The sequence below is a fragment of the Cucurbita moschata genome, unplaced genomic scaffold (genome assembly GCF_002738365.1).
Source record: "Cucurbita moschata cultivar Rifu unplaced genomic scaffold, Cmos_1.0 Cmo_Scf00023, whole genome shotgun sequence".
Lineage (NCBI taxonomy): Eukaryota > Viridiplantae > Streptophyta > Magnoliopsida > Cucurbitales > Cucurbitaceae > Cucurbita > Cucurbita moschata.
This window is the reverse complement of record NW_019268539.1, coordinates 1,064,389-1,075,013: the sequence shown is the minus strand read 5'-3', so window position 1 is coordinate 1,075,013 and position 10,625 is coordinate 1,064,389. Positions and strand designations below refer to the sequence as shown.

General features: G+C 36.1%; 1 protein-coding gene across 2 annotated transcripts in view; it reads right to left on the bottom strand.

Annotated features, from left to right (window-relative positions):
• LOC111460268 (golgin candidate 3-like) overlaps positions 1-10,625 on the bottom strand; it is a 19,120-nt gene that overhangs the window by 5,325 nt on the left and 3,170 nt on the right. Inside the window, exons 3-8 of one of the 2 annotated variants that reach the window (XM_023103440.1) lie at positions 10,244-10,372; positions 7,859-8,008; positions 4,683-4,815; positions 4,479-4,543; positions 462-632; positions 239-352 (exon numbers count right to left, since the gene is read on the bottom strand). In XM_023103440.1, coding sequence (XP_022959208.1) covers positions 239-352; positions 462-632; positions 4,479-4,543; positions 4,683-4,815; positions 7,859-8,008; positions 10,244-10,372 — 762 coding nt within the window. The remainder of the gene's footprint in view (positions 1-238; positions 353-461; positions 633-4,478; positions 4,544-4,682; positions 4,816-7,858; positions 8,009-10,243; positions 10,373-10,625) is intronic. The other variant, XM_023103441.1, reaches the window with a different exon arrangement.

Sequence of the window (10,625 nt, the reverse complement as noted above, 5' to 3'; positions counted from 1 at the left end):
AAAAAAAAAAAAAAAAAAAAAAAAAAAAAAAAAAAAAAAAAAAAAAAAAAAAAAAAAAAGGAAGTCAACCGACAATTCATTAACGCCATTATCAATGCATTTAACCAGTATACGCAAGAATTTTTTAACACATAGTGCATAAAGGCAAACCACATCTGCAGTGATTTCATGAGAAATCAAACAATCTGAACAGCTGGTAAACAAAATCGGTACCATTCCAGATTGTTATCGGAATTACCTCGTTTGAACCACTTAGATGCCTATTCGCCATTTCCAAAGAACTTGATTGGGCTTCAACACTTGAAGATGTTCGGCATTTTTCCAATGTATCTTCAAGTTCCTTTTTTCCCATCTGTACATGAGAAGCAGCCAATATTAGACAATGAGAACACAGAAATTTTTATAAATATAAAACACATTTCTCACTTATTCCAACCAAAAACTAAAAATCATTTAGCGACCTCAAGAGTACTTTTTTCTTTCTCCAATTTTGTAATTAATCTCTTCAATCCCTCCACATTATCATCGGACTTCATATTCTCTCTTCTGTTCAACTCAACTTGCAATTGCTTTACTTCTAATTTCTTCTCGTTCAATTCTCTTATAATGTTGCTCATCTCCAACGATGCCTGCTTAAGAAAAGGTAAAATGTTAATAAGCAAACAAAAATAAGGGCATATTGGGTACAGTTACTAACAAACATGCATATGTCGACATATTCAAAGGAATGACCTGACCTCCAGTAAAGAGTGACCAGAAAGTAACATAATCAACACTGCAACAATGACACAGCTCTCCAATTCATCCTCTAACCCTAGAATAACCGGAAGACACATCCTGGTTTAAAGAGTTGACTTCAGGTGTGTTGTGCAAACCATATATTGGTGATACTAGGCATTCACGCAGCCAAGTGAATGCTAGGTGCACCTATGCTCTAAAGGCACATTACATCATAACAAAATCTAAGAAGATAGCCCTAGATTCCTAGTACTTTCATTAGTGCCTACAAAAGAACAAAAATGCATTGTGAAGCTGTGATTCACAACACAATAGTTCTTTTTTCTCTCGCAAATAGCCAGCAGAGCATAACAAGGATGTTCTATGAGTTAGCCGTAGGAAGAACAAGGGAGTAACATTATGAGAGTGTTCCAAGATTTCTTAAGAATGGAATTATCAAAGCCAGACTTAACGAGACTTACATTTCTCTTATTCCAAGAAAGTGGATACTTGCATGATAGCCGAATTTCAGCCTATTAGCCTCACCGCTTATCTTTACAAGATTGTGGCTTGTGTTCTCTCCGAGCTACTCAAAACCATTTTCCCCCAAAGTATCATTGACTATCAAACAGCCTAAGGAAGACAAATCCTCAATGCCTCACACAAGGCCAATGAATTAATTGATGAAAGGAAAAGGAAAAAAGAGGAAGGGGTCGGACATTAAACTTGATGTGAATAAGACATTCGACAAGGATGATTGGGGGTTCCTCAACAACATCCTCGGACATTAAACTTGATGTGAAAAAGACATTTGACAAGGATGATTGGGGGTTCCTCAACAACATCCTCGCTCCAAAGGGTTTTGGTCAAAAATCGGGATAGTGGATCGAAGTGCATCTCATTGGTAAATTCACTATCATCAATAATGGTCCATTTAGGGAGAGGATCTATACTAGAGGTCTCCCAGGGTGACCCTTTGTACCCTTGCTTTCTTCATTCTTGTTATGGATAGCCTAAATCACTACTCACACAGGCAGAATCTTTAGGTCAAATTGAAGCACGTGAGAAATGGGAAGGTGAGCCTCAACCATATCTATTTTTCCAATGGCACCATGATAGGCCCCTGATTGTAGAAGTGTATACACGTAGGAAGGGAAGGAAAGTAGTGAGAGATGGAAAACATGTATTCGTGGAGTGTGGCCCAAGGTATTTTTTTAGTTAGAATGGGCTAGAGAAGTTGGATATTTAGCTGGTTGACTTGCTAAGTAGAGTATCTTTTTGCATCCGTTTTAAGCATTCTCTTTGAGAATTAGGAGAGATAGGAAACTCTCTAATATTTATTGGTACCTTGCCATCTGAGGATGAATAAAATTGTTGGACAAGACCTATCACACCATTTTGTTCTCCCCTTTGATTGACAACTCCTTGAACAACCTGTTCGAAGTTGTTGATTATTTTGAAAGGGTATCAGGTCTAAACATTAATCTCCACAATTCTTAAATTTTGGGCATCAATGTTCTCTCTAATTGAGGCTCTTACTTGTCGGTTTGAGTGTAAAGTTGGGACTAGGCTAAGTTCGTACCTGGGACTACCCCTCAACATCTCCCCCAATCTTTTGGCTTTTTGAGCCCCAATGATATAAAAAATTGGGAGAAGATGATCTTCGTGGGTTTCCTGATTTATATCCAAAGGAGGGAGGCTTATGCTCCTTCAAGCCACCCTCTCCAATCTTCCAACACACTACCTTCCCATTATCAATTTTCCTAGTAAGGTGGCTCAAGAAGTGAAAAGGCATTGCAGGAATTTTATTTGGAGAGTAGGGTCAGATGGGTCGGGCATCCACCTAGTCGAATGGAGAAAAATTCTCTTCCCCATTGAACAAAGTGGGATGGGTTATTCCCCAAAAGACAAGAATAGAGCATTGCGTTCTAAGTGGATGGCGGTATAATCATGAGAGGGAGACTCTCTGGAGAAGGCTTATTTTTTATAAATATGACCATCCCTCTCTTTCATCTCAACTCTCAGCAGAAGGGCCATGCCAAGTCATTAAAAGGCAACGGCACCTCATTAAAAGGCAGCAGCGTCCTCATTACTAGGTGTATTTGAATTCTAGTGAGTGATGGGGCTCATATTCATTTTGGAACTATCAGTGGCTTTCAAGAGGGGCCTTGGCTAGTTGCTCTCCTCTCCAATATAGACGTCTCAACAGAAAACTGCCACCATCAAGGAGTCATGTCACCCCAATAGCTTCTGGAATTTCATTTGGGTAGGAACCTCAAGGATGCTGAAGCTATTGAATGGACCGAATTGATTTATTTGCTTCAGCAACCCTATTTAGAAGGGTTGACTGGTGGATATGGTCTCAAACCACTAATGGACTTTCCACTACTAAATCTCTTTTGCAGGATATGATCTCTTCATCAACCTTATATGATTCTCTGTTGGCTGAAACTATTTGGAAGGGACGCTATCTAAAGAAGAACAAATTCCTTTTGTGGGAAATCCCTCATCAGGCGTTAATACTTTGGACCTCTTACAGAAATGCTTGCCCTATATGGCCATCTTCCCCAGTTGGTGCTCCTTGTGTAAGGCTGCAAATGAATCTCAAAGCCACATCTTGCTTCATTGCCCCTTCACTCAGGTTTTTTGAGACAAAATGTTGGTAAAGTTTGGCTGGTCAGAGGTTTTTCCTTTTCATGTTGAAGACTTTCTATCATCTTCACGTGGGGCTCACTTTCATAAACAGAAAAAACTTTGATTTGGATTAGCATCTCTATGGACTTTTTTTGGCTACTCTGGAAAGAAAGGAATCAAAGGATCTTCAATGACAAAGAATAATCTTTCAATAAGGTCTTTGATCTTGTTAATAAATATATTGTATCTCAGTGTAAATTGTCTAATCTCTTCTCTTCTTATAGCTATGCTTCCCTTTTAATAAATCTGGATAGCCTTTTAATTTAATCATGAATTTTCCATCCTTTTGTAAATTTCATAAATCAATGAGATTGTACCCTTAACTTTGTGGGTTGTATGAATTAAAACCTCAAGCTAACAATTATACAATTTAGACCCTAAACTTTCGCGAGTGAATCAACTTAAACCCTCTATAAAATTATATTTTAAAACTGTTAATGCATTACTTTCATACAAGTATAAGACTTCCTTAAATGCAGAGTTGATATATATAACAGAGAGAAATGTGAGGATCAAATAGACAATAGCAGTTTATCATTAAATTTGAGACTTTTTTATTTGCTCAGCTTCTTCTATTTTTCTGTACTTATTTAGAAAGAATTACTTGGTTTTTTTTTTTTCCTACTTCGATGAGACTTTTGCAAAAGAATAATTTTATCTCGATGACTTCAAGTTGATTTTAAATGGAATTAATTCAAAATAGCTACAAATCACTGACAAATGGTCAAAATTGATTAACTAATGAAAGTTTAGGATCTAAACTAATACAACTGTTAGTTTGAAGTTTTAATTGACACAATCAAAAGTTGGAATAGATTGATATTTGCCAACCAAAGAGTGAGTAACGTGGTCAATAATTCTCTTAGATATTCAGGAATGCATGGCACTTTCGGATCCTTACAAAAGAGAAAATAACAATATACAGAGGAAAGACAAAGTAAACAAACTTAAAAGACAATTAACAGAAAACATGAAATTAAAAAATAATAACTTGTGCATAAGGTATATTCAGTTTGAAACTTCAGCTCCAAGTAAACTCATAATTAATATTTAAATTTCAAACTTACTTTGTCCTTGTTCACATGTAGAGAGTTCAACTCCTCCTGGAACTTTTTGTTCAATTTTTGCTCCTCTGTAAGGGAGAGAGATAGACTGAGATCAATATCCATTATCAGAGAGGAGTCAATGAAGGAACAAGAAATTGAAATAAATAGGAGTATATTAAAAATAGTAATGACAAATCTTTCAATCTTTAAGGAGAAAAATGTGACCTCGTAATCTTAATTGGACATCTGCCAACTGTTCCCTTTCTTGTTGAAGTTCCTTCCTTAACTGTTTCATCTCAAGAGTAGTTTGCACATCTTGCAGTGATCCAATATTCCCTTCTTGAAAATCTGTAAGCTCCTAGAAGGAATTCATATATCTGTTTGTCAAGTTCATTTATCATTAACAAATAAAACTAAGTAAATTCAAATAAGTGATTGGTTTTTTACAAATTAAAAGGCATTAGGAAGATGATATTGTGATGGTAAACAGACACTAGCAAAAAAAAACTATTAAACCAGAAATTGAATGGGGTATCAATAGAAACATGCTATTGATTTTACTGGAAGAGAAAAATCACAAGGTGTTAAACGTTCAAGAAGACCAAATTTCTTCCTATAATAATCCCAATATACGCCTACCTCAAATTCCTCAAACCCACTCACTTTATTTGCAGCTAACGAACCCCCCAACAAATAACCTCGGCTAGTATGCTTCTAATATCCTAATGATATTCTGATATAACAACCGAGAGCAAGTCTTTTGAGGGTATACTATAAGATAAGAGAGGAAAACATGGAAAACAAAGATAACTGATAGGTCTATAGTCTCCCATACTACAAAATACCTGAGATAATCTCCACACTCCTAACATATACTATGCTGGGGGGGCCCATACAATAACAAAATATTCCTCTGCTCCCTGACCCTAACTGTTATGAAACTCTGGGATTTAATGTACCAACCTTATTGAAGAACAAGATCTTTAGGTCTAAATTATCCAATAACCCCAAAAACGATAAGAAATCAACCCAAGGAATGTTTTATAACGGATTATCTTGATGACCAAGATCAAGAGTAAGAAATCTCGTTTCTAAACTCATGATTCAAATCACTCCACAAGAAAGCTTGATCAAGACTACTTCAATGACTCTGGCATGCAAATCTAAACACAAAAAATGCAAAAAGAACAAACTCATGGCTTAAAAATATGCAACTTTCATTTTAATATTCAAAACCTCCGGCTAAAGCAACAACATGAATGGCTATCTGTATCCTTGAGAACAAACCTTAGAGTACCCTATGGTCAACCGAAAGGTTACACCTCTCATGCCCATCAATACCATAATGACCACTAATTAATTGTAACTTCAAATCTTAAAAATAATATTCTAAAATTGAAAAATATAATAAAACCTCCCTAAATCCAAACGTATATGATACAATCTTGTCATCCACCATGAAATCTTTGTGGCATGATTAAGACACCTTATTTCATATCACTAACTCGCTCTCCATCACACACCCTTCTGTCTTCTTTATACGCCTCTCCCAGCATATGTAAAATGTATTGGAGGCTTCTGTCTATCATATTTCTAACATTCATTCTAAAATTACTACTAAGACTGCTTTTCCCTTGAAACATTTCTTGTCTCCAAGTTTTGGTCAATTGATGAAGTTTTGATTGATGCCAATTGGTTTTGCAGGTTCAGGTTCAAAAGTTCAAATGGAATAAATCGATAGAAAATCATAGTTCTCCGTTCTTTTTTCTCTACCCAATTCCCTCTACTTGGCTGTGAGCCCCTCTCGTAATTATTAATTGAGGTGTTGCTAAAAAGTACCTGAACAATCCCACACAAGCAGATTAGATTAGATATTTCAGTTAGATCGGCCCCCCCAGGCCCATAAATATGGACAACCTGCTTGATTTTCCTTTTTCTTGTTTTTTTACCAGAAAAAAGGCTCGAGCAAAACTTATCATGCCCAGCACCAAACCTCAAAATTTTCCTAACCCTAATTATTTGCACGAGCTACGAATCTCTCCCCCCAACTTTTCATGCCTCCAACACTTGGACACCAAGCCCTTCTCTAGTGCACCCCATTTCTTTGTTGCCTGCTTCCAATTCAATTGGCTTTGTTCCTCCCTTTTGACAGTTTCATCATAACATTTCTGCCTACTTCACCTCCACTAATTTGACAATTTAGACCCATGGAACTTTCTCCATTTACGTCCAAATGCTCCCAGCTTAACAGTAGTACTAAATAGCCCCTTGATCATCTTCTGGATTTTGGAAGGTACCGAAGCACAGTATTCCAACCCATTTTTTTCCTCTCCTTCTCTACACTAACTATAGAAGCATCCCTTTTTCAAAAAGAAAATTCTCCATCTATGAAAGTGGAAACCAGCTTCTTTGCTGTGGATTTTTGGTTCTACGTACAACTGAACCTCTTCAATCCCAATAATTAAATTACTACAATTAGGTTCGGATATATAATGCTTTTTTTTAACACAATACCCTTGTTGTGATCCACACTCTCTCCAAATCGATCTCGGATGTACCCATCTATAGCTCCTTTATCCCTAGACTGTCCTGAGCTAATGTAGCATTTGAAACCCTTGACCTTTCTCTTCTTCGTTATAAAGTGGTTCAAGCCTAACGAAGATCCTTGCATGATGTTATAGACTAATAAGAATAAGAGAGAAACAAAGAAATATTGAAGACAGCCAACGATCCTTTCTCAAGCCACAACTACTCAAGTCTAGTACCTAAGCCTATATTTGAGAGCAAAGAGCCTTGCACATAAAACAATATAGAAAAATGATTTTTTACTAAGAACAGAGCCGTATTACTTCTTAGATGATAAAAACATACAACACAAGGATAAAAAACAACCAAAGCCAAGGGATCACGAAAAGCTTCTCTAATTACCTTTAATTAAAAAAAAAGTATAATTACAAAAGAATTTCAATCATAATTCAAATTCTAATCAATTTTCCAAGATTTTTCTTACAAGGTTATTTTCAAAGCAAATAGAATCATACCCTATTTTCGTTAATATGCATATTTGAGTACATTGAGTTAATTGCAGCATCTACTCTATTTCAACCTCAGTTACCTTGATTATATTTGGAAGATTGCTATTTAACCTAACAACATTAGGCTTATGAAAATTTATTTATATTTTATGACTGTAAATTTAATTATATGACATTGAAAGCATATAGCTTGCCCCCTTTCTTGACCAAAGGCCAGCTCATCACCGTTAATTTAAGATTATTTTATGACGATTAAAAATCCAAAAATTATTTAAGATTGTTAATTTATTAAATTTTGCCTGCATAAATTGGTAGAAATGTTTCTCTCTAACAGGGAGTAAAAAGTTCCATAACCGTATCCTTTACCTGTGAAGTTGAATGTTCTGGTACCATCTTACTCTGGTAATCAAGTTTTCCAGAGTGTGAAGCTCCATTAGTAATTCCATCCTGCTTAGACACAATACCATTACGCCGGGTCTTCCCCCTAAGCAGTCGGGTAGGTGATTGATCGCTCCCCTGCAAAATGATCGAAATATAGATAAAACAAAAAACAAAGATGTATCCAGAAAATTACAATAACATGTAGGTCGCCATGATATCATGATAATCATTTTAAAAAGGAAAAATATATATATATAGTAGTCAAAAAATAACATCACGGGGAAATGTAAAATATTCCTAAACCAAAACCCAGCCTTCTCTCTCTTAATTTTGGTGGTCATCCATTCGCAGATGAGAAAATGCTTCTTGGATGCATATCAACAAAGATTTCTCATGGTTGATTTGGATTGGGAGGAATCATCATGTCTTCACTAACAAAGATCCATCTTTTGATAGGTTTTTTTGACATATTATCTTCCTAGCAATATCCTGGTGTAAACTATCATCTCTTTTTCATTCTTATAACTTTGATTCTCTTTTGTCCAATTGGAGAAGCCGTATGCAACTCCTACGGATTGAGGCATCATTTCTTTTTATTTTAACGTTATAAAAAAAGACCTTTGGGGTTGAGGCATTCATTCTGGTTGACAATATTGAGGATCAAAGATCTAACGGTGAAAATGACACACCTTTCAAGGGACCAAGCTCTTAAGACTTCTATATTGTACGGAGAAAAGGTTGCTATGAAAGAAGATAATGAGGCCCCCTCCTCCACTTATGCATCAAAGAGGTTTCTTCTAAATTTTAGGCCTCAATCCCTTTAAGCATCAGACTAGCACTAGATATAACTCCAGATATAACTGAAATCCTGGAATTAGCAACTATATTCTAGGCAAGGCAGACCAAAGAGGAGCACTCATGAGCCAAGGATATTCCTGGAAGAGAATTTCTCCCTACCAACTACTGGTTTATAACGTTTGTCAACCTTGGAGGAACACTTAGGCCTTGCGATATTGATCCATGGCCTGATCAATTTAAAGTATCCTCTTGATGAGGTTAGTGGCTCCCTTACCACCTCGCCAAAATAAAGTCTCTGTACTGTACACTTCCTCCAGCTTCTTGATTGTCTGTTTTGAACATTTGAAAATGAATGTACAGTGAAGGGAGATTTTTTAAAGAAATCAATTTGCTAGAGACAACCTTGCATCTCTTGAAGGTATAAGTTCTTCCAATTTGCTAAATTTCTAGTGACCTTATCTTTGATGAGCTCCTAAAACTCCAAATCACTTATTCTCCCCGCCCAACAGCATTGCAAGGCAAGAAAGAGGCCAAGATCCATCACAACCTCACAAAGCAGCAAGGGTCTTCACCTCCCCGCCATTCACATTAGGACCAGACAAGTTAGGTAGATCGATCTTGAGACAAAGAGGACTTCAAACAGCTTGACATCTCCTTTAATTGATTAGTTGTCATGATCATTAGCCAAGAAAAGGAGGGTCTCATATGCAAATGGTAGGTGGTTTAAGTGTATGTAATAAATTCCAATCATAAGGTCTCGTAAACAATCCTCTTTCATACCTTTTTCCAACAAGCTACTGAATACATCAACCACTAACACGTAAAATAAATGAATAAATATTAAGTGCCGATGTGTCCTCCTGTCCAAGTCCCTAGAAGATTTTTTAGGTGGGTTTGGATTAGGATGGGCTTGGCTTAAGATGAAAACATGCTTGCTCCCGGGCTTGCCAAGCCTCAAGTTTGTTGGACATACCCATAGGTCTCAATGTTACCCAGACTTTCTTTTTTAAAGAGAAACAGATTTCATTCGGTAATGAAATATACAAAATGCTAATGGAGGCTAGAAACCCTTCTAATTAGCACGAATGAAAATACTAATGAAGCAATTACAAAAAAGATTTGTCAAGCTTGCACCAAGTGGCTGTTGTATACAAAATAATATTAAAAAGATGGGTGTAGTTTTCTTCCCTTCCTAGTGAAAATTTTTTCATTTTTGTCGAGCCAGCTTTTCCAAAGAAAACTACCTAAACTTACTACCCCAATCCCAATCCTTCCCACAGATCTCCCAAATCAAAACTTTCGAAACCTGCATTTCAAGCTGTAACTCTACATTACAACTACAGAAATATAAGCCTCCAAACAAACCACGTACAAGCAGGGACAGGAATAACATCTTTAACATCTTTCCACGCAGCATGAGGTATTAAAGCAAAAGCCGGGACTGGAATAACATTGTAATGTCATTGACAAAAATGTGATAATTCTGACACACGACCACAAAATAAAAAAAACCAGCCCCACATATAGTAATCTATCAAGCTCATAATTTTTCATCCGCGTTCCAATAATTACCTTCATTTCATTAGTTCCATTTGATGGTGATTTGGAACTTTCAGCTCTAGGTGAATTTGTTGATGTATTTGTGCCTTCCAAACTTTGTTTTAGCGAGCCATTTTCCTTGTTCAATCGTAAGATTAGCTCCTGCCAAAAGAATATGACACAGGAAATAACAATAAAGGTTTGTTTGGTATGCAATTAGAATTTTCTTGTATGTTTTCCGATTCATTGAAGTATATAGATTCAGCGAATATCCAAATTGCAATTTTAATTTTGTGAACACTGGAAGGGCAAAACAATCTTATTCATTTTCACTAATCAATAGCAACCATCATTATAGAAGAATACAAACTATATATATATATATATATATAAATTTAAAAAAAAAAAAAAAAAA